The following is a 24,683-nucleotide window of genomic DNA, read 5'->3' on the forward strand; positions in this document are numbered from 1 at the left end:
ATGAAGGAGCTTGATCATGAAGGGATTTGTATGTGAGAAGAAGGATTTTAAATTCTATTCTATATTTTACAGGGAGCCAATGAAGAGAAGCCAATATAGGAGAAATATGATCTCTCCTGCTAGTTCCTGTCAGGACTCTGGCTGCGGCATTCTGGATTAACTGGAGGCTTTTTATGGAGATATTGGGACATCCAGATAGTAATGAGTTACAGTAATCTAGCCTTGAGGTAACAAATGCATGGACTAGTTTTTCTGCATCATTTTGAGACAGGATGTTCCTAATTTTGGAAATGTTGCACAGGTGAAAGAATGCAGTTCTAGAGATTTGTTTAATGTGTGAGTTAAAGGACATGTCCTGGTCAAAAATAACTCCAAGGTTTTTCACAGTAGTGCTAGAGGCCAGGGCTGTGTCATCTAGAGTAGCTATAATTTTAGAAAAGTTATTTCTCAGATTTTTTGGCCCAAATGCAAAAACTTCTGTTTTCTCTGAGTTTAATCATTAAGTCATTTGGGGAGTGTGACCACTAGAGGGCATCCTCAGATAAGAGCTGGTTTAGCACTCAGAGTTCAGAAGAGTTGTCCTAGAAAAAAAAATCAGCTCGTTGCTGTGTAATTTTCAGTAAACTCCATCCTGGCCTTCTTCTTCTTCTGGTTTGCATCTTCCGGTGTAGCCTCTGTCCTTGTGTTCCTGAAGTCTTCTGAGAACAGCAGATGGTGAAACGTTCACTCCTGCTCTCTGGAGGTTGTTGCTGATGTCACCAACAGTTGTTTCTTTACAGCTCTCAGTGTTTCTGTCATCAGCTGCTGCTGTTCCTTGGTCTACCTGTTCAAAGTCTCTTACCTGGTGCACCTGTGGTTTCTTTCTTCTTCAGGACCTTCCCAATGGTTGGACTGTGGCCAATGTTTGTCCAGTGGCTCTGACTGATTCTCCATCTTCTCTCAGCTTCACAGTTTTCCCCCACAGACGCTCTGTGGTTCTCATGTTGGTTCCACCTCTGACTATAAATAGAGTCTGCACAGGCAGAGCCCAGATCTGACACTGAGCGTAGACATCCAGCTCTATTTATTGTTCCAACAGTCAGTGTCTTAGGACACATGTGGGCAAACACACCTGTCAGTCACACGTTCCAAGACTTTTGCTCACATGAGAAATGGGTGGGTTCAAAGGTCAAAGCGAAGCTCAGAGTGAAGGCTGAAGTTTGTCCGTGTCAAAACCACAACAAGGAACAAATGTATTTAGGCAAACAGGGTTTTCCATCAGGTCATTTCTAACATCATCTGTTTGGATGGAATCAGGTTCTTCCAAAGTCGTTTCTCTTGGATGGAGGCAAACTGCTGCATATCAGTGTGTGTTTACGTCTGAGAGAGAGAGACGCTCAGAGCTGTCGGCAGAATCCAGACATTTACAGACAATAACAGCCTTTGGTGACACAACAGCATGAAGCACCTGGGCCACTTTAAAACCATTTGAAACTGGTTTACAAGCTGATTTCATCAGTTTCTCTGTTTCCACAGTGAATCCAACTCATGTGTGACTCCATGTGTTGACAGACGTTGCAGTTGGCAGTTTGTCAGTATCTGGGTTGATGTGCCTCACGTGGCCTTGTTGGTAGAAACGTGTTCAGGGACAACATGTTGGACAGTGTTTCCACATTTGTTTGTACAAAAGCTGTTTCCAGATGTTGAATGAAGACAATTTTCTTAGTGTTTCAGTTTTTTATTTCATTGTGTTACATTTCATACCAATCTGTTTATACTGCAGCCTTAAGTCAGGTCATGGTCAAAATAGATGTTTTCAGTTTATACTTTAGAACATGCACATAGTTAGAAACCATTAAAGGTCTCTGATTTACTTATCAGGTGGAGGGTTTTTTCTGAGCAGCTGTATTTTAGAAACTCTTTCTGATGCTCTCTGGAAACACTGACTTTACCTTGGGAATGAATAAAGTTGATCTCATCTTGTCTTATATATGTACAATACCTGGTACTTTACATAATCAGACTCAGGAAACTCTTTGATTTAAGGTTTTTGTTTTTATAAAGCAGGTTTGGTTGCTGGCTCACATGTTGGAGATCATTTGGTAACCCAGTTTTACATTTAAATTGTTATTCAGAATATGCAAACAATGATATTAAGAATAACAAAAGTAAAACAGCAGCAAATAAAAAGCCAAAATCAAAGTTCATTTGGACTCTATAGTCACAGCAGGAAGCCAGAGACCACTGTCATCTACAGCTTCTCACTAATCCTGAAGACTGACTGTGACCCAGTGTTTCAGGACGACACTCACGTTTTTCATTACACTGAATAACTGCAGGTCAGAACAACAATCCCAGAATGCCTCTGGTCAATGCTTCCTGCACATCTTCTTCTTCTCTTTGACTCTCTGGTTGTTTTTCCTCCTGAAGCTCCAGTTTGATCTGAGACTGTGTCTGATTTGTTGCAGCTGAGGGGCAGCACAGTGCATTAGTGGTTCGCTCTGTTGCCTCACATCAAGAAGGTTCCTGGTTTGAAACCCATCAGGGCCCCATTCTCTGTGGGCCGTTCTCCCTGTGCTTGTGTGGGTTTTCTCCAGGTACTCTGGTTTCCTCCCACAGTCCAAAAACATGTATGTCAGGTTGATTGGTGACTCTAAATTGCCCATAGGAGTGAGTGTGAGTGTGTGAGGTTGTTTGTCTCTATGTGGCCCTGTGATGGACTGGGGACCTGTCCAGGGTGGACCCCTGCCTTTCACCCAAAGAGAGCTGGGATAGGCTCCAGCAGATCCCGGGATCCTGGTTAGGACTAAGGGGGTCTAGATGATGGATGGATGATGAAAGTGAACAGAGAAACCTTCTTCTTGTGTGAGGACAAACAGACGAGCAGAGCAGCCACACAGGAAGGACGAGGCTTTGACTTCCTGTCAGCAGGAACTGATCTGAGATCCGACCTCACGTCAGCACGTGTGAACATGGAGACCACGTCTCTGCTCCGTCTGCTCTGTGAGTAAATCTCTCTCTCTCGACATCAGTTCATGAAGAAGTTCTTTTGTCATGTTCTGGCCATGTTTTTCCAACGTTCTCATTAGAACAGTGTTCAAAAGAACAGTGTCATTGTTTGACACCAAGAACACAGACCAGTGGAAAATATTCTGAGTCAACTAACGACCATAAAACATGAACATTGGACGTCAGACGTTCTTCATTGGAGGTTCTGAAGGTACTTCCTGTAGTACTTTATACAGTGAAATGCAGTAATAAACAGAGTAGCAGCAGCAGGATCCAGACAAACTGATTATCTGATGAAACACAGGGTCAGACTGATGAAGATGATCTGGAGAAAGAAATTAAGCTGTTATAGAATTTTCTTAAAACATCCTGTAGGTGACAACATACCACACCTTAATACCATAATACCTTAAGACCTTAAGACCTTCAGACCTTAAGACCTTAAGACCTGAAAACCTTCAGACCTTCAGATCTGAAGACCTTAAGACCTTCAGACCTTCTGACCCTCAGACCTTCTGACCTTCAGACCTTCAGACCACACACAAACCCTCTGTGTTCACTCTGTTTTCTGTTAAACCTCACACTGACCACCCTCATGTCTCTGCAGCCCTGATGTCGTTGCTGAGCTGCACAACAGACCAAGGTCAGTGAACTTTTCCTGTCCCAGTTTGAAGCTGACTCTATAGAATCACTGGTCCCATTTACCAAGGAAACATGTTGTTCATGCTGTAAATATGCAGCCTCAGGTGATGATCAGTTCATCAATATGACCCCTCAGCTGTGTGATACACTCTCAGTAATAATGTACTATTCATTCTTTCACATGTTCCTGCTGCTGCTGCACCACCAACATAGTCAGTGTGGAGGAGATGTTCAGTTTGCATTGATGAGGAAACAGGAAATTAGAAACAAACACCCAGTTCTGTCAGTCACTGGGGTAAATACAGGAACAGGAAACAAGGAATGAACAGTGACTGCAGCCATATTTTCTCTGAACGGCACGATGCATCTTTTTATTCCTATATTTGACAAACATGTTGAGATATGGAAATATGCTCCAGTCTTATTGCACAGTGGGCTCCTATGTTGTCATCAGTGGCCAATGATTAGACAATTATTAATCCCCAGGAACTGCTGACTCTTATATATGTGGGAGGAGAGTCTTCATCTACAAGGACATCTTCATGTTGGGACTCTTAGAGCTGCAGATTCACAGCAATAAAAAGTCACTGAGCCTTTTGGAAATGGTTTTCTACATTAACTGGTCAGAAATGGGATCAGAGTTTCATCAAAGTCACAAGACAAACACAACGAGCTTCAGCTAATGGCACTGAAACACAACACTCAGGAGGAGATTTGGAGGATTCTTTCTTCTGTTTCACATATATCATCCTCTGTTCAGGTGACCCTGAACCATCCTCCTGTTAGTTATGTTGCTATAGGCCTAGACTGCCTGAGAACTCTTCATCAGTGCACTGAGCTCCCCTCTCTTCTCCTTGAATTGTTTCCCACAGCTCGTCTGACTCTGAGTCCCAGCAGCTCCCAGGTTTTTGAAGGAGACTCTTTGTCTCTGAGCTGTGAGGAGGACGACAGCTCTGCTGGATGGACCCTGAGGAGGAACACAGCCAGAGAAACCAGGACTCAGTGTGGACCTGACTGGGGAACATCAGCTGGTTCTTCCTGTAACTTCAGTGGTGTCCTACTGTGGGACAGTGGAGTTTACTGGTGTGAGTCCAGAGAGGGAGCAACCAGTCAGAGCATCAACATCACTGTCAGTGGTAAGATGAGCCTGTGGAGTTAGTATTGATGAAGCTGTGTGGAAATGGATGAAATGCTGTAGTTTGTCTCTGTGTTGAGGTGGAGCAGTGATCCTGCAGAGTCCTGTCCTCCCTGTGATGGAGGGAGAAAACATCACCCTGATCTGTAGAACCCAGACATCCTCCGACCTCCCAGCTGATTTCTATAAACACGGCTCCCTCCTCATCGATCGGCCTACGGGTCACGTGACCATCCTCCATGTTTCCAAGGCCGATGAAGGCGTCTACAGGTGTAACATCAGGGGCCATGGAGAGTCTCCACCCAGCTGGATCTCTGTCACAGGTCAGCAGCTTCACTTTGATTGACACTCTGATTTCAGGCTCATGTTCACCTGACCAGGTGGGCTTCTGTCTGCAGGAACACCTACAACCACAGCACTGTCCCCAGACCCCGCCCCCCTCCTGCAGGTGTTCACAGTGGTCCGTTACCTGGTGGTGTTCTGTCCATACGTCATCTCCACTGTCCTCATGGTGTCTCTGTATCGACACAGACCCACAGGTAACACTCTAAATCAATCAATCAACCAACCAATCAATCAATCCCTCCACTGTCTCATGTCCCTGATTATGTCCAGCCCATTTTATGATTGTCTCCTTTGACAGGAAGTGACCTGCCCGTCCCCATGGTGACAGCAGCACCCGTCCAGGCTGAGCAGCGATTGGCTGAGGACTTTGATGATGTCATGGTGGTCACCACTGAGCATCACTTCTGAGCTGTCTTCCTGTTTCTCTGTGACTCTGAACAGTTTGAATAAAGGTCCAAACACTGTACAAAGTCTGGAAGTACTGTGGTATTTCTGTGTACTGTCTCAGTACATGCAGTAAAACTACAGTATGAGTCCTCTCCACAGCTTTATACAGTGGTGCTGGAAGTGGAATAAAAAGTACTACCAGTACTAGAGTAAATGTACTTAGTTACTTTAAACCTCTTTATACTGTGGAGCCTTTAGTGCCGACACAAACAAAACTTTATTTCCCTGGTGTGAAAAGTTTCATGTGAGTCTGAGGAAAAGTTCCAGGATTCACCACAGACACAGCACCCTGCTCCTCCTTATACAGACAGAACTTCACCAAACTCCATTCAGAAATCTGACAATTTGATTTTGCTTTAACAACAACAGCCAATACTCACATACTGAGACTCTGATCAGCTCTGACATGGAAATATCTTCAGGTCCATTTGGCATCAACAACATAGAACATCTAAGATTTGGACCCATTTTTAAAATGAGGATGCTGCTATTTGAACATGATCACAGACAGTTTCTCCTCAACATCTGCAGCCGGGAAACACCTGGACATGTTTCTTCCTCATGAACTCAAGACAGAAAATTTGAATGCGGTTTTCAGAGCAGCTGCACAGGCAACATCATCATGATCCAAACCCAAAAGGAACTTTATCAGAACTTTATTAAACTCTTTTAAAGCCGATTGGTAGGACAACAATACCAACTCAGTGTGGAACTCAGTGCACCAGCTGCTGCAGGCGCTTTCCTCTGTTGCAGCACCTGAGAAGCTTCCTGGAGCTGAAAGAGGAAGAGAAAGTGTCCTCACACTTTGGGGAAGGGCAGTGGCAGCTGCTGTCAACACGTCCTGAAGCTGTTTTTGAATCTGAACTCAGTTTAGGAAGAAGCAGCTTTACAGGGACTTTGTGTTTGTTGGAGCCTTTAGTGAAGATGAAGATGTTGGTGGTGTTTGGGATCCTGGTGCACGGTAAGACCACCTTCCTCCCTCTGATCTGATTCACCAACACTTCAGCTCTTTGCTGTTTCATCCTCGCTGTAACTGCACCATGATGGTGGCTTCACATAAATGCAGTAGATGGAAACATCAAATGAAATAAAAGGACAATCAGTGCAGATACAAAACTTTCAACTGTCATATACTGAGATAACAAGAAGTTTTTAGCATGGACTTAAACATTGTCAGAGATGAGGCTTGTCTAACATCATCAGGAGACTATTCCAGGTTTTAGCTGCATAAAACTGAAACGCTGCTTCTCCCTTTTTAGTCCTGACTCTGGGCACGAGCAGAAGGCCTGTTCCTGATGTTCTCAGAGTCCGAGATGGTTCATATGGCACCTACATGTCAGAGATGTAATGTGGTGCTGAGCCATGAAGAGACTTATACACAAGCAGGGCTGTTTTAAAGTCTATTCTCTGAGAGACAGGAAGCCAGTGCAGAGATCTGAGAACAGGAGTAATTTGGTTGTACTTCCTGTTTCTAGTCAGGACACATGCAGCAGTGCTCTGAATGTACTGCACCTGCCCTACAGCTCTTTTTGAGACCCCTGTGAGCAGTTATAGTAATCTAACCCTGCTGGAGATAAAAGCATGGATGAGTCTCTCCAAGTCTGGTTTAGACCTGATCCCTTTGATTCTGATGTTTTTGAGATGGTAAAATGGTGATGATGTTATTGATTTAATGTGGCTGTTAAAGTTGAAGTCTGAGTCCATGATCACCCCTAGATTTCTAACTTGATATTTAGATTTTACAGAAAGAGACTCGAGGTGACTGCTGACACTTTCTCTTTGTTTCTGTGGCCCAAAGATGATTATTTCAGTCTTGTCACTGTTTTTTTGAAGAGAGTTGTTTTGCATCCACACAGTGATCGGTTCAGTGCAGTGACACAGTGAATCCACTGGTCCATATTTACCAGCTGTGAGTGAAATGTAAATCTGAGTGTCATCTGCATAGTTATGGTAGGACACATTATTGATTCGTATTAACTGGCCTAAAGGAAACATGTAAAGATTAAACAAAAGGGGTCCCAAGATGGACCCCCGAGGGAACCCACAGAGAGGTTTAAAAGGATTTTAAAAGGATTTTTGGGAAGCATCAGATACCAGTTCACTTCAAACCCACCAACACAACACAGAGACTGGACACAAAAACAAAAGAGGAGCCATGTGGTCTTTGCTGTCCAGTGTAAGGAAGAAAGCTCAGAACTCTACATTGGAGAAACCAAACAACCACTTACAAGGAGGATGGTCCAGCACAGCAGGAGCAGCTCCTCAGGACCACAGTCAGCTGTGCACCTCCATTGAAAGGAAACAGGACACTCTTTTTAAAACAGTGATGTTTATATTTTGGACAGAGAAGCTATTTAGGTCCAAGTTGAAAAACCCTCCCTTAACAAGGGTGGAGGGCTCAGACATAACCTGTCTTCAATCTACCAGGCTGGCCTTTCTTCTGTTCCCAGGAAATTAAGGATCAAATCAAATATTTGCAAGGGAGGACACACTCTGCAGCCAGTTGGTGAATCAGAGGGGTCAAAATAGTCAGTTCTTTTGTTTACTTGCCGATCCTATTCAGGCCAGTTGTGAAGTGAAACCAACTCAGGACTGTGGGTCTAACGACTCACTCCATTTGCATAGTTCACAAAATTAGCCTATTTGGGCTAGGGTTGGAGTAAAACCAACCTAAAGGAAAAATTTTTAGATTCCATACCAGCTTTCCCTTAGAGTGATGAAGCTACTTGGATGAGTAATGACATGTTTCAACCTAAAATACTGTAGAATGAAGAAACCTCATCTCCTCTCAAATCCAGACTAGAAGCGACAACTTCAACCATGACAGACTGACAGAAACTGCAGGTCATGGAAGAACTATATCTGCTTTATTGACTGATGAGATGTGAACACACTGACTGGAATTAGTTGGTTCTGAACTTGTCCAGTGGATCAAAAAGAGCAAATCTACAGTAAATCAGTGACCAACAGGAAACAGAACCAACAGCACAAATCTGGACCCACAGTAGATCAAAGAAATCCAACAGGACCAACCTGTGAAGCTGAAGCGCTAAAGGAAAAAGACAAACAATATCAATGAAATTCCTTCTTAATAAACACTGAACATGAGACCGAATGAAACTTCACTTGGTAACTGGTAGTTTCACACAGTGTTTGTGTCTAATGTGAACCAGGGAACCAGATCAGACCGGTCTGAGTTTCTGAGGAAGGAAAGAGTCTGTAACAAACCTGCCTGCAAGTCCAGTCCAGTGTCTACATACCTGTGGTTGGCAGGTACCAAACACACTTGAGGAGACTCTGCCACTGATGGATGTCTCCACTCTCCACTGCTTCTGATGATTTGTTCCCCAGAAACAAACTAATGGGCTGTGGTCTGAGCAGCCGCTGCATTTAAGGCAAACAGGGACTTTCCAGTCCAGGTCCCAACAATCTGAGCACTTCCTACCCCTGATCATTGGTAGTTTGACTCTGCTGATCCAAAGTCCAACTTTGTCATTTGGTTTGTACAAGTGTTAGTCAGCATCAACATCTGAGTCCAGTTTGAACCACTGATGTACTTTTCTGTCTCTGTGTCCTCAGTTTCCCAGCATGCCTTTGGTGTAGAGGTGTCTGAGTGGGCGGAGTCAGTCCTGCTGCCCTGTCAGATCTCTTCTGTACCTCGGTTCCCCACAGTGGTGTGGAGCCGCTACGACCTCACACCTTCAACAGTCCATCAACGCTACCCAGAAGGTGACGACCTCAAAAACCAAAACCAGCGTTACAGAGACCGAACGTCGATGAAAACTGACGCTCTGATCACTGGAGACCTGAGCCTCACTCTGAGAAAATCCCGCCTCTCTGACAGCGGCACCTACACCTGCACCATCACAGCCTTTGGAAACGAACAAAGACTGGCAGATGTGGAGCTGCAGGTCAAAGGTCAGCACCAACCCCAACACCTGCTGTAGGTACAGATCAGAGGTCAGAGGTCATGTTGTTCTTTCTCTTCTTCATATTTCCAGGTCCATCCTGGTTCATAGCTGTCATGGTTGTCGTTACTTGGGTTTTCATGGCTGTGGGTGCTGCTGTTGCTGTGGGTCTTTTCATATATTTGTACTACTTCATGACAGGTATGTCACTACTACATTACCCATAATGCTGTTGGTTACCATGTTTCCTGTAGTTGATCCCTGACTGTGTCTCAGCTCATTTCAGGACCAAACAGAGAATGAATCAGTCTCTAATAAGTAGCTGCTGATGATCCTCAATCAGGACTGAAACCTGGACTTCAGTAACACTGCAGTCATTAGTCCAGTTCCAGTCCAGTGGGACCAGACAACAAACATGTTCTTGTTGTTTCTGACCTTTTCTATCCAGCTGTGTAATTGTTGGATTTTGTCTGTAACTGTAGTTTCCCAATAATCTCACTAACAGAGTCTCAGAGTCTGGTCTCAGTCCTTTGTCATCATGGACTGCACAGTCCCTGAGTCAGTTCTTCAGGAACACTGTTACTGATTCATTCATCTGATTGGTTCCTGACTCGTTCTGTGGGAACTGCTCCAAATGTCAGGAACAATGAAACATGTCTTCATTCACAAACTAGTTTCCATTGGTTTCTGTTAGAGAAGGATGGAACAGGGAGCTGCTGTTCCTGTCAGTCCTGCTGCTGTCTGTCCAGCTCATGTTGTGTCTGTTGTCCTTTCAGGAGCTGAGAGGTCCACCTTCAGAGAGTCCACCTCCATGGAGGTGGACTCAGGGGTGGAGTCTGTCCAGCTGCCCTGCAGCGCTTTACTTAACCTGCTTCAAGTCTTCAAAGTGGAGTGGACGGACAAGTACTACAGGAAGGTCCATGTGTATCAGGACGGCTCTGACCGACCTGAAGAACAGCACGGGTTTTACAGAAACAGAACAGAGATGAAGAAAGACCTGCTGAGAACTGGAGACCTCAGTCTGACCCTGAAACATCCATCAGTCAGAGACACAGGCACCTTCACCTGCAGAGTCTACAGGGAGGGAAGAGTCCTGATGAAGAAACAAATGAAGCTCTGGGTCAAAGGTCGGTTAAAGGTCTTAAGGCTAAGCTAACTGTTTCTATTACATTGATCATCAGGCACAAAAACAGTGAATCAAAACAGCATCATTTCTTTGTCCTTGTTCATTTGTGTCTCAAAGGAAACGTCCACAAACCAAAATGACATAGAAACATGGAAATGTGCAGTTTGTCCTCCCAGTTAGTGGAGTCCCATCATGGGCCACTAATCCTCAGTCAGAGCCAGTAAATAAAGGTTTGATCTGGACATTTGACAATGACACTAAGTTAGTGAAGAAACAGGGAGTTGTGCTGTTGGTTGTTCACACACCACAGACTCTGTCTCTGTTAAATGGACCAATGGGACAGATTCCAGACTGGAACCAGTCAGACCTGTTTCCACTACAAGTATTTCACTTCATACAGTCAAAGAAAATGTGTCAGTGCTGCTGCTGCTGCTGTCTGTCCAGCTCATGTTGTGTCTGTTGTCCTCTCAGTCCCACAGGTGGAGGTGAAATCAGGGGCGGAGTCTGTCCAGCTGCCCTTCATAACCACAGCTGACCTGCCTGGAGACATCACAGTGGAGTGGAAGGACTGGGACGACAGGAAGGTCCATGTGTATCAGGACGGCTCTGACCAACCTGAAGAACAGGACGAGTTTTACAGAACCAGAACAGAGATGAAGAAAGACCTGCTGAGAACTGGAGACCTCAGTCTGACCCTGAAACATCCAACAGTCAGAGGATTCTTCACCTGCAGAGTCTACAGGGAGGGAAGAGTCCTGATTGAGAAACAGGTGCAGCTGAAAGTCAAAGGTCAGTCTTTATGCTCAGCTAACTGTCCCAGTCTTCAGTCCTGGATCTAGAGGAGAAAATCTGTTAGACCCAGTCAAATCCGCTCTGTCAGGGTTAAAAAGCTCCATGTGTGTGAGAGAGAGAGAGATCACAGGTGCTTCCATTATTTCTTCATTGTCTTTGGATTTGAAAATCAAATCAGACCATCATTTCTGTGTCCTTGTTCATTTGTGTCTCAAAGGAAACGTCAACAAACCAAAATGACATAGAAACATGGAAATGTGCAGTTTGTCCTCCCAGTTAGTGGAGTCCCATCATGGGCCACTAATCCTCAGTCAGAGCCAGTAAATAAAGGTTTGATCTGGACATTTGACAATGACACTAAGTTAGTGAAGAAACAGGGAGTTGTGTTGTTGGTTGTTCACACACCACAGACTCTATCTCTGTTAAATGGACCAATGGGACAGATTCCAGACTGGAACCAGTCAGACCTGTTTCCACTACAAATATTTCACTTCATACAGTCAAAGAAAATGTGTCAGTGCTGCTGCTGCTGTCTGTCCAGCTCATGTTGTGTCTGTTGTCCTCTCAGTCCCACAGGTGGAGGTGAAATCAGGGGCGGAGTCTGTCCAGCTGCCCTTCATAACCACAGCTGACCTGCCTGGAGACATCACAGTGGAGTGGAAGGACTGGGACGACAGGAAGGTCCATGTGTATCAGGACGGCTCTGACCAACCTGAAGAACAGGACGAGTTTTACAGAAACAGAACAGAGATGAAGAAAGACCTGCTGAGAACTGGAGACCTCAGTCTGACCCTGAAACATCCAACAGTCAGAGACACAAACACTTTCACCTGCAGAGTCTACAGGGAGGGAAGAGTCCTGATGGTGAAACAGGTGCAGCTGAAAGTCAAAGGTCAGTCTTTATGCTAAGCTAACTGTCCCAGTCTTCAGTCCTGGATCTAGAGGAGAAATTCTGTTAGACCCAGTCCAATCCGCTCTGTCAGGGTTTAAAAAGCTCCATGTGTGGATCAGAGAGAGATCACAGTCGCCAGCTGCCGTCTATCCAGCTCATGTTGTGTCTGTTGTCCTCTCAGTCCCACAGGTGGAGGTGGAATCAGGGGCGGAGTCTGTCCAGCTGCCCTTCATAACCACAGCTGACCTGCCTGGAGACATCACAGTGGAGTGGAGGGACATATATAACAGGAAGGTCCATGTGTATCAGGACGGCTCTGATCGACCTGAAGAACAGCACGAGTTTTACAGAAACAGAACAGAGATGAAGAAAGACCTGCTGAGACCTGGAGACCTCAGTCTGACCCTGAAACATCCAACAGTCAGAGGATTCTTCACCTGCAGAGTCTACAGCAGGGAGGGAAGAGTCCTGATGGTGAAACAGATGCAGCTGAAAGTCAAAGGTCAGTCTTTATGCTCAGCTAACTGTCCCAGTCTTCAGTCCTGGATCGAGAGGAGAAATTCTATTAGACCCAGTCCAATCCGCTCTGTCAGGGTTTAAAAAGCTCCATGTGTGGATCAGAGAGAGATCACAGCTGCCTGCTGCTGTCTGTCCAGCTCATGTTGTGTCTGTTGTCCTCTCAGTCCCACAGGTGGAGGTGGAATCAGGGGCGGAGTCTGTCCAGCTGCCCTTCAGAACCACAGCTGATCTGTCTGAAGACGTCACAGTGGAGTGGAAGGACATATATAACAGGAAGGTCCATGTGTATCAGGACGGCTCTGACCGACCTGAAGAACAGGACGAGTTTTACAGAACCAGAACAGAGATGAAGAAAGACCTGCTGAGACCTGGAGACCTCAGTGTGACCCTGAAACATCCAACAGTCAGAGGATTTTTCACCTGCAGAGTCTACAGCAGGGAGAGAAGAGTCCTGATGGTGAAACAGATGCAGCTGAAAGTCAAAGGTCAGTCTTTATGCTCAGCTAACTGTCCTAGTCTTCAGTCCTGGATCTAGAGGAGAAATTCTGTTAGACCCAGTCCAATCCGCTCTGTCAGGGTTTAAAAAGCTCCATGTGTGGATCAGAGAGAGATCACAGCTGCCTGCTGCTGTCTGTCCAGCTCATGTTGTGTCTGTTGTCCTCTCAGTCCCACAGGTGGAGGTGGAATCAGGGGCGGAGTCTGTCCAGCTGCCCTTCATAACCACAGCTGATCTGCCTGAAGACGTCACAGTGGAGTGGAAGGACTGGAACAACAGGAAGGTCCATGTGTATCAGGACGGCTCTGACCGACCTGAAGAACAGGACGAGTTTTACAGAACTAGAACAGAGATGAAGAAAGACCTGCTGAGACCTGGAGACCTCAGTCTGACCCTGAAACATCCAACAGTCAGAGGATTCTTCATCTGCAGAGTCTACAGGGAGGGAAGAGTCCTGATGGAGAAACAGATGCAGCTGAAAGTCAAAGGTCAGTCTTTATGCTCAGCTAACTGTCCCAGTCTTCAGTCCTGGATCGAGAGGAGAAATTCTATTAGACCCAGTCTAATCCGCTCTGTCAGGGTTAAAAAGCTCCATGTGTGGATCATAGAGAGATCACAGGTGCTTCCATTATTTCTTCATTGTCTTTGGATTTGAAAATCTAATCAGACCATCATTTCTGTGTCCTTGTTCATTTGTGTCTCAAAGGAAACGTCAACAAACCAAAATGACACAGAAACATGGAAATGTGCAGTTTGTCCTCCCAGTTAGTGGAGTCCCATCATGGGCCACTAATCCTCAGTCAGAGCCAGTAAATAAAGGTTTGATCTGGACATTTGACAATGACACTAAGTTAGTGAAGAAACAGGGAGTTGTGCTGTTGGTTGTTCACACACCCCAGACTCTGTCTCTGTTAAATGGACCAATGGGACAGATTTCAGACTGGAACCAGTCAGACCTGTTTCCACTACAAATATTTCACTTCATACAGTCAAAGAAAATGTGTCAGTGCTGCTGCTGCTGCTGTCTGTCCAGCTCATGTTGTGTCTGTTGTCCTCTCAGTCCCACAGGTGGAGGTGGAATCAGGGGCGGAGTCTGTCCAGCTGCCCTTCATAACCACAGCTGACCTGCCTGAAGACGTCAGAGTGGAGTGGATGAACTGGATCTACAGGAAGGTCCATGTGTATCAGGACGGCTCTGACCGAGCTGAAGAACAGGACGAGTTTTACAGAAACAGAACAGAGATGAAGAAAGACCTGCTGAGAACTGGAGACCTCAGTCTGACCCTGAAACATCCAACAGGCAGAGACAGAGGAACCTTCACCTGCAGAGTCTACAGGGAGGGAAGAGTCCTGATGGAGAAAGAAGTAAAACTTGAGGTCAAAGGTCCGAGGTCTCTGTGTTTGTCTCTGGTTGTTTGTTTGTTTGTCTAGTTGTTTTTCTCTGACTGTCTTCTGTCTCTTCTGCAGAGAGACAAGTGAATAGAGTCCAGGACAATTCAGTGGACATCAGGAACAGAAGCAGCTCCACTGATCCAACTCCTCTGATGGCTGATCAATCAGTTTGATCAGTCTTTGATTGTTGATCAGATCTGACTTTGGATCAGAGAGAAAATGGAGGTGAAGGAGCTGATGGACGATGGATGAAGAACAGAGGACGCTTTGTCTTCTTCTTCACTCTGACTCCTCCTGACTCTCACAGTCTGACACTCACTATTGTTATGACCCTAGGGGTCATTATGTGTGTGTGGTTGTGTGTTATTGGCCCTCCCCATTTCGTGTGTGTATGTGTGTGGGTGTGACGGAAGATGGAGTGGGCGTGGACGTAGGATTACCCGTGGATTGGACTTCCGGGATTGGTCCAACACTTCCCGGAAGAACGACAAGAAGCCCACGGACTGCTGCTTAGGAGAGCTATTTCTCCCAGCTTTGCCATTCCCAGCTATTTTGATAAAGATTTCGACTTCGAGTTAGAGACTAGGTTTTGTTTCGTTTTGTAGATTTAGTGTTGATAGTATTTTCGTTATTTTTGATTAGTCATATTCAGATTCGTAGGTTACGTTTGTGTTTTGTTTTCTCCTGTTTGTTTTAGGAGTTTCCAGGCTGACGACCTGTGATTTTGTGTTGTTTCTTTTGATTGAGACCATAGGGCTTTATTTAGCGTTTGTGTTTGTTTTCCAGTATTCGTATAGTATCGTAGGGCTCACGGAGCGTTTTTGTTTGAGTAGGGCTAAATTAGCGTTTTGTTTGTTTTGAACATTCTGTATTGTATTCTGTGTTTAAACAGAATAAATATTCTCGTTAATTGTAGTTCGTCTCGTTCGTGTTTGTTGAGAGTGGAAGAGGTTTGGAGGAAAACTCCACAATCGTGTTACGCTCCGGCAACCCCTAGGCTGGGGCGTAACACTATTGATCAGTATTGATCAGTGATGTCACAGTGATCGGTTGTGATGTCACTGGACAGTAGTTTTACATCCTCTGAACAGTGAGAGGTCTCACTTTGGAGGAAACTCTACACTAAATTAACATATCTACAGTTTTGTCACACACAATCTTCAAACTAATTTTATTACACAAAGTTCACCCATGTAAATGAAAAATGCAGCTCTTAAAATCAGGACTTTATTTATTAGGGAGCAAAGCTGTCCAAACCTGCCTGGCCATATGTGAAAAAGTACTTACCCCTTAAACCTAATAAGTGGTTGTGACACATAATGATTGTTGGGGTCATGAGGTCAAAAGTACAATTGTTGTCATTGTGTAACATGATTTGAAGACAATACCATGTTTGTGTAAGATGTTTTAGCAGGTGTCTATCTTACCAGATAAACCTCATAACCTTATTGCCTGTGTGAATGATGAGCTGAAACTTCTCACTGCACCCACGCATCATGTGCCTTGTTTGTTCCTCACTATAAAAATAAAGGACTGCTCTGTGAAAGGAGGTGAAGGAGAATCAAGGTCGGATGGGGGAGGGAAGAAAGTCTCTTCTCTCCGTCTGCAACTGAGGCCTTTTTCACTTGCAGACATATACTCGGTACAAAGTTGTCGTGTGTTTCATTGCCTTCAGGAAAAGAACCATGTCAGTGTAGCGTAAACCTGACATATTTATTGGTGTTTCCAATACGACAGTTTGGATGAAGAGGAGGACGAGGACGCCGTGAATCTCTGCAGAGTCAGTCGTTAGACGGCTGGAGAAAATCCACCCACGTGAATTCGTTGGGAGGTCGGCAGGTCCCCGTCTGGAAACATCCTCTCAGCCCAACTGTCTGACGGAAACCGTGAAGGGAACCTTCGCGTCAAATCAGGTAAAGATCCGCGGGTGAAATTGTGTGAGGTATTTCCGGTGTCAGGGACACTAGGGGCCACATTAAACAGTACTGTGGAGTGAATGTGAATGCTTATTTGTTTGGTTATTGATGAAAAGGGAACGTTGGACAGGCAATTGCCAACCAAGTAGAACGGTGTCACTTCCCACTGAAACTGTGTGTTATTTGTTGGGCACAAGTAAAAATTGAGAAGTTGAGTGTGGTGGACGGCTGTATCCGCAGGTAATTAGTACCTGTAGAAGCCTGATACAGTGGACGATCCACATGCTGTTGTGACTGATCGTTTGCTTGTGCCAAGTTGCAACTATGGGAAAGGGAAACAGTAAACCCCAATTAACGGGGATCCTAAATTTATGAACACCTATTCCCCAGGATCAGCAAGATACTTGAGTGAATGGAAGAAAAAGTATGAGTTTCCTGGGAAACTGGAAACCTGCGCATGCGATAAATTGGTAACTCAATTGAAAGCAGAAGCGGCTATAGCAGGACCTAAGAAAACTGATAAACTTAAATTACAGATTATAGAAGCTGTTAAATGGCAGGAACAGGCAGAAAGGAGACGGCTTTGTGGAATGCAAGCAAAAAGAGAAAAAGATAAGGAGAAAGGTGATAAAAAGTCCCTCATAGCAGCTCTCCAAGAGGATCCAGCTGATTTTGTAGGGCGTCCACAAGCACTAATTCAAAGGGAGGAACGTAGAGAACAGCAGAGACGTCTGCTTGCACAAGCCGCAGCAGCGGCCCAGCCCCCCCCCCAGTGGGATAGTGGGACCTGTCCTACCTAGCCCCAGTCACACTAGAACGGGAAAGTTGTACAGTCCCCTGGTTAATGAGGTTCAACAATTGGCAGCAGCTATGTCTGACACGAACCCATTTAAAAACCCCCAGGGTGATGGGTCATGGCTTGGGCCCCGTCCTGACCCGCCTCCCTGGCCACCGCTGGAAGATCCTATGAGCATCTTCCCAGCAATTGAAGTGCCCAACCCTCATTTTGGGGTGAGACAGACCTCTCCTCCTGGTGAGGAGACCCTGGTCCTGTAAAGAACTAGAAGATGCAGTTAAGGGGCTGGGAGATCCACTCTCTAACGTCCGTCAATGGAGTAACAACCTACAGTAACTCAGACAGACATATAATTAAGATGGGCAGGAAATAGATTCAGTATGTAGAAAAGCTTTAGGACACAGGTATGGGGGAGTTAGAGGGGGATATACTGGACGGAACCCAGCCGGAGTCGTTTTGCCCTCAGACGACCCCGCGCTGGAAGCTCAGGTTACAACATTAATAGAGAGGATTAGAGATGCTTTTGTCAAACCCCCTGATTGCCAAACCATTGCTCAGTGTAAACAGAAAGATGATGAGGATGTACAGGAATACAGAGGTAGGTTAGAGGAAGTGTTTAAAGCAAACAGTGGATTGGAACCTGAGGAGGCCCCTGGTTCAGCCTATCACCAGCAGTTAAAGCAGGCCCTGCTGAGTGGTTTACGCCCTTCCATTACGCATCACATACGATAACTTAACATTAACACTCCCACAGATGGAGTCACTCAGATAATGAATTATGCACAACATGCACAAGACATGCAAAAACATAAATCAGAACAGCAATCTAAGGCTGCTGTGTTTGCACTCCTGGATGTGATGAGCAGTGGCGGAGCCCGGGGGGGCCCCCAGCAGTACAGCAGAGCAGGATTCAGAGGAAGAGGCAGGGGCAGAGGAGGCCCAGATAGGCAAGATAGCAGGTTCAGAGATGAAGGAGAAAAAGATGACACATGCTACAACTGTGGTCGACCAGGACATTTTGCACGAGAGTGTGATCGACCACGACAGAGACAGAATAGGAAGAGGCATAGACGGCCAGATGAGTACAACCGACCTGAACCCCATAACCTTAATGCATGACTAGACCCCTCAAACACTGAAGAATTGGATCTTAGTGAAATTGTGGAGACTTATTATAATGCAGAAGGGAATAAAGTGATGCCCATTAGGATGCTAAAAATTAATGGAGTAAAAATAAAATTTTTGTGTGATACAGGAGCAGACAGAACAGTATTGAGGGACAGAATTCCTGGAGTGACAAGAGGTGATAAACATATCTTTGTGAAATCAGCAAATTGACAGGTCACTCCTTGCAGTTTCTCTCAAAGTTTTGTGGTTGAGGATGAGGCATCTGGTTTCCGGGAGAAGGCAATGGCAGTTTTGTGCCCAAGCTGTCCAGTTAATCTACTGGGCAGAGATCTGCTGAGCAAACTAAAAATATCCTTGGTGCCCACTACCAATGGAATGGCAGCAATAGGTCCAGGGGAAGAAATCCCCTCCTATGTAGTGCTAAAACAAGGGGAACTTCACTACTGGTGGTCTCTAGACCTGCCCACGCCTGACCCTGGACGGACAGGAGAGCAGCTCCTGCGCCTGTTGCCTGATCCTCAACCACCTCACATAGAGAGCCTCACTCCAGAGCAGATGCATGTCACTCTTCACTATAAACACACTCCAGGCCCTGACTTAGATTATCCACAGAAATTTGAAAAACTAGGGCCACAAAGAATAACTCTTAAAACTCTTTACACTGACAGAAAAGGAAAAGCAGTCTGTTCTGTAGGCCTCACCCAGGAAGCTAAACGTCTTGTAAAAGGGTGGACACCTAATCCTCATCTGTCAGTGTCTAAGACTAATGACATGTACTGGGAGGAGCTGAAACAGTTTTTAAATGAAGCAGAAAGCATTTATGATTGGCACGAGGACGAGGGGGGCTAGTTCAGTAACAGTGTGGGAAACATTGGGGGATGTTTGTGGGATTGTGGGATGTTTTGGATGCCTCCTGGGCGCCTCCCTGGGGAGGTGTTCCGGGCATGTCCCACCGGGAGGAGGCCCCGGGGAAGACCCAGGACACGCTGGAGGGACTATGTCTCCCGGCTGGCCTGGGAACGCCTCGGTGTCCCATCAGAAGAGCTGGAGGAAGAGTCAAGGAAAAGGAAGTCTGGGTATCCCTGATTAGGCTACTTCCCCCGCGACACGGTCCCGGATAAGCGGAAGAAGATGGATGGATGGATGGATGGATGGATGGATGGAAGTGTGTATCATGTATTTCAGTAGTCCTACAAATTTTTGAGTCAAAGTTTCACTTGACCTGGAAGTTTTAGGCCATATGCACACGCTCTTCCGCATTCGAGGTCAGCCAGGTCAGTCACTTCCGGCATCCACAGTGTCCATTAGTGATGGGAAGTTCGGCTCTTTTCACAGTCGGCTCTTTCGACTCCTGAACGGCTCTTAATTTAGGATTTTTTGTAGGCCTTTGCAAAAATTAATGGTTTGTGTGTTGAAAACTCTTTCATGTGCGGTGTTTTTATGAGAAGCCTTATAATTGTCTAATTTTGTGCATGTATTCTGTTACAAAACTGTTCTTCCTTTTGTTTAATATTTGAATCAAACATTTTTATTGCACAAATGAACAAAAAACTGCAAACAAATCCACAGAACAGAACCAAACTCGAGCAAACAGTATTAATGTCCTCAGTGAAGGTTGGCATTCAACAAAGTCTGATGCCTCAGCTTGGACTGATCCGATTTCTTCTCTCGGTGAGTATCTGCCCTGTTTTTGAGAAGATTCTCTCAGAAGGAACAGAGTCAAAATTTCACATGTCCTGGAAGTTTTAGGCCATATGCACACGCTCTTCCGAATTCCAGGTCAGCCAGGTCAATCACTTCCGGCATCCACAGTGTCCATTGCAATTATGGCGTTTTTCACTCGCTCGCTCCAAGATCTACCAAGGACTACGGTCGACGACGTGGGACGGATTATACAGACACTTAGTGAAACATCAGTGACAAACAAAGAGAAGGGCTTCAAGCTACATCGACAATTATGAAGGTAAGACGTGTCTTTACAAAACTTATCGTACATGCTGACTTAGATAACACTAGTGCAGCATTGTGTGTGGTGGTGATACCACTTTTCTGTTTTCGTTCATGAACTATTAACCATTAACCTTTTAAATACATAATCTCAGTGTCAAATAAGGATTCAAGCCCAGGAGAAGTAACCATTAGGACTGAGTGTTATCACTGAGGAAAAGCCAAAAGCCTCACAACTTGAGCGTAAGGGAAAGTTCTCCTGCAGGTTCAGAGCAGGCTGGATTCTAAGACGGGTTCTGTTCCTCAGTCAAGTTTCTGTGAATCATCGTGCGCTTGCTCGAAGTTATTTTAAATGCATGTTCCTTTTCACAGGCCGTAAAGAACCCTGTTGTTTTGGGATATTGTAAATGTTGGTGCTAAGCACTGGAATTCATAGAAACTGAGACAGTCAATGATAATAATAATACAAAATAATCATTTGGCTATAATTTATTTTTTGGCTCCCACAAACTGTTTGGTCGTTATTTGTTCATGTTATTCTTTAGAATTTAATGACGCATTTAAAAACAATTCCCACTGTCCTCATGCATTCCCCTTTTATAACTGCACTTTGATCATAATGTAACAGATGTGTGTATATTCATTGATTGACCATGGTAAGTAATGGTTCTTACACAGTAATAGTGTTATTATTATTATTATGATTAATAAATAAAGACATTTTCCGTAGTAATCATATCAGAGAGACTTTAGATCAAGTTGGGTCAAATCTTTAAACAATACTCTGTTGACCTTTAAAAAATTCTCACAGACCATGTCAACTTATGTGAAAAGGTTCAACTAGACAAGGTTTTGGTGGGACAGGTACATTTGTCCTCACCTGATCATGCAATACAATGTCTTTCAGCCAAAAAACAGACAAACAAATCGTCTCTTCAGGCTTTTTAGATAAATAAAGAAATAAATCTTTTTGGTTCAACTTTATTCATTTCTAACTTTGGCTAATTTCATTTATTTATCTAAATATTTTTGTTCTTTTCCATAGGAGCAACTTATACGAGGGCGTCAGTTCACTTCTGCCTGAACTTTCCACACTCAGGGTGGATGAAGTATATAGTGATCTTCCCAGTGATGTGGCTTCCTTAATAACAACTATGGCTACGGGCATCCGTGTTCCTCTGGTTGACTCTGCATTTGGAAAAGTGCAAGAAGGAAGTGTCATATCACATGCCAGCAAAGACGGTCCCAGAAATCTGCCCACACAAAGATGCTCCTTCTCCCCCACAACTGCCACTTCACGGTTACAGACCCTCTACCTGCTCTTTGTCTGCACTGAACACCAGCAGCACCACATGATGTCCTTAGCCACAACACTGGAGACATCACACAAAATTGCAAACAGTTCTAAAAAGCAGAGTTCCTGCATTGACTGGGACCAATTAAGACAAACCCACATCACCTCCTCCAAATTCAGACAGGTTTGTCACACCAGGACACAGAGCTCTGCCAAAAACCTTGCAAAAAGACTTCTGAAACCCAGCTATCAGACTGCTGACATGAGATGGGGGCTTTAAATGGAACCTACAGCAGTCGAGGAGTACTGCAGGGCACGGGAGGTAAACCACCATCCCTGTGGTTTCTCATCCACCCAGATGCACCCTGGATGGGGTCATCACCTGATGGCATTGTGTATGACAAGTCTGGGTTTGGCCTTGTTGACATTAAATGCCCTAATGTAGCAAACTAAGTTGACTGCCCATATATAAAGGTCAGTGAGGGCACACATTCATTAAGAAGGTCCCATCCAGGGCCAGATCATACACACATGACATGTTTATTCAGAGGATTCCCAGAGACAATGAAAATATTAAAACAATGAAAGAAAAAAATGACTTTCTTTTTTTTATTCTTACCTCAGTGGCTCCCTAGAAAATTAGACTCCAGTGGCCTGTTATGTTTCTTCTACAGAATGCTGTTAATTGGCTGATATTTGCTGTTTAGAAGAACATTTTAGATGAAATCTTAAGTAAGAATTTTTCTCAGCCTCTTTTAATGTACATATTTAAATGTATCATGAAAGTTTTTTTTATAATAATTAGAGGTAATAATTCATTAGGTCATAAAAATTGATTTTATAATTGTTGTGTGAAACCAGAATGGAATATGTAATGTTTTAGGAGCCTAAAGAAAGGTAGTTGTCTTACCTTAATAATTATCAGGCCCAAGCCAGCAAGAAAGATCCATGCATTCAATTGTGCACTGGCACTTCAGCTCTGTGCAGTCCAGGATCACTGTCGTGTCTGCGTAGTCCTTGAACTCAGCTGGTAGATGTGCCCTGATGTTCCCCTCTGGTATCCATATTCTGGCAGAGCGTATAGAAAGTTGCTCCACGTTGTGATGGTCCGACTGACAGTGGTGGACCCCATAACGGTCAGCAAGGTCACGCTGTTTTGAACCCAGGGCAAGGAAGTTGAGAAACATGAACATCTCATCAATAGGTTGCAGAGAATGGGTATGTGCAAAAGATGAAAATGTACATTACATTTCTTTTAAATTCCATGAGCCATGATCTTTAAGTTACATTGTCTGATTCATGTAAATAACAACTTACCACAGTGGAACTTGGCTCTGTGCCTCTGTGCTTGTGTCACAGTGACCGTAGGTGGCACTGAGGGCTCTATTAAGGCCCAGAACCTCATAAGCAGGTCACAGGATGCAAATCTAAATGAATACATTTTAAATATGAATATTCAAACCATGAATCTGTCATGATCCTGCCATGGACTTCCTGTTAAGGACTTTTATTTTGTAGGACTGAGCAGGATCTAATTTGTGTTCATGAATGTTACCTTGTTTTGATGATAATTGTTTTCACCTGTCTCTTGTTTTGTCCCCTCGTTTAAATACCCTTCAGGTCCCTTAGTTCATTGCTGGGTCATTGCCTTCTCCTGAGTTTCTTACTTGTGAAGTTAAACCCCAGCATTTTTTCCACTAGACATTCCCCTGCCCTTTTGTTTCTGCTGTGTCTGTTTTTCGCCTGTGGAACCCTCGTGTGTGCGAGTAACTGTGTTTCCTTTCGTTGAGTTTTTCCTCTGTGTTCTGCGTCGGCATTCTGTCTGCGTCTCTGTAGCCTGGTGTGTTTGAGTAAGTGACCCAGGCCGTGTTCCTTGTTTTGTGTTTTCTCTGCCTGCGGTGTGCCCCATTGTATGCGTGACCCTGGCAGCTTTGTGTGTGTCTGTAGCGTCCCCTGTTGTGTCCCCGAGTGAGTGTGTGGCCCAGGGTGGATGCCCCGTCCCGAGTTCCTGAGTGAGTCTGCGTCCCCGCGAGTGTGTGACTTGGTCTTCCTAGTTCCCTGAGTGTGTCTGAGTTCCCGTGCGTGTGCGATCGTAGAGGTTTTCCGATTTCCCCCTCATAGCCTGTGTTCGTGTGTGGTTCCCGTGTCCTGCTGTTAACCCTTTGTGTTCCGTCTATCCACCCCTTGTTCTTTATTTTTGAGTTCTGTCAGTAAACCTTCTGCACTGAGTACCGGTCCTCTGAGCGTTTTTGGTCCGTTTAAAGAATAGGAGCCTTCGGGCCCTTGACAGAATCGTTGTATAATATGAAATTACTTCAAACATAACTTTCTTAGCCACCATCTTTCACACACACAAACACTGTGACTTATTTGTACCTGCCAAAGTGCAGCACTATTAGTATTTATATTAGCAACAATAACACCATGTTTAACAATACAGTCAAGATCTTACACACTATTGAAACTCAGCTGAAGATCATTAAACTGTAATCATTCTTATAAAGTCCATCTAGTCCATGTACCCCTTCTTCTTCTCCTCTGGGCTGCTCCCTTCAGGGGTCTCCACAGCCAATCATCTGCCTCCATTTAACCCTATCCTCTGTATCCTCCTCACCCACACCAACTATCCTCATGTCCTCCTTCACTACATCCAAGAACCTCCTCTTTGGTCTTCCTCTAGGCCTCCTTCCTGGCAGCTCTAACCTCAGCATCCTTTTACCAATGTATTCACTGTCCCTCCTCTGAACATGTCCAAACCATCTCAATCTGGCTTCCCTGGCTTTTTCTCCAAAACATCTAACATGAGCTGTCCCTCTGATGTCCTCATTCCTGATCCTATCCATCCTCGTCACTCTCAGAGAGAACCTCAACATCTTCAGCTCTGCTACCTCCAGCTCTGCCTCCTGTCTTTGTCTCAGTG

The 24,683-nt window shown here is 44.9% G+C and overlaps 2 protein-coding genes across 2 annotated transcripts; both read left to right on the forward strand.

Annotated features, from left to right (window-relative positions):
- Nucleotides 1–4,282: 4,282 nt before the first annotated feature.
- On the forward strand, nucleotides 4,283–5,518 carry LOC113125463 (low affinity immunoglobulin gamma Fc region receptor II-like). Its single transcript, XM_026298935.1, has 4 exons — nucleotides 4,283–4,766; nucleotides 4,846–5,088; nucleotides 5,164–5,304; nucleotides 5,409–5,518. Exons 1-4 carry the CDS (start codon nucleotides 4,313–4,315, stop codon nucleotides 5,516–5,518), a joined length of 948 nt encoding a protein of 315 aa, XP_026154720.1. The 5' UTR covers nucleotides 4,283–4,312.
- An 8,216-nt stretch (nucleotides 5,519–13,734) lies between these two features.
- LOC113141565 (butyrophilin-like protein 9) lies at nucleotides 13,735–15,455 on the forward strand. The gene is made up of 3 exons (XM_026326062.1): nucleotides 13,735–13,778; nucleotides 14,351–14,674; nucleotides 14,758–15,455. Exons 1-3 carry the CDS (start codon nucleotides 13,748–13,750, stop codon nucleotides 14,853–14,855), a joined length of 453 nt encoding a protein of 150 aa, XP_026181847.1. The 5' UTR covers nucleotides 13,735–13,747; the 3' UTR covers nucleotides 14,856–15,455.
- Nucleotides 15,456–24,683: the final 9,228 nt, after the last annotated feature.

Source organism: Mastacembelus armatus, chromosome 18, assembly GCF_900324485.2.
Source record: "Mastacembelus armatus chromosome 18, fMasArm1.2, whole genome shotgun sequence".
NCBI classification, from domain to species: Eukaryota; Metazoa; Chordata; class Actinopteri; order Synbranchiformes; family Mastacembelidae; genus Mastacembelus; species Mastacembelus armatus.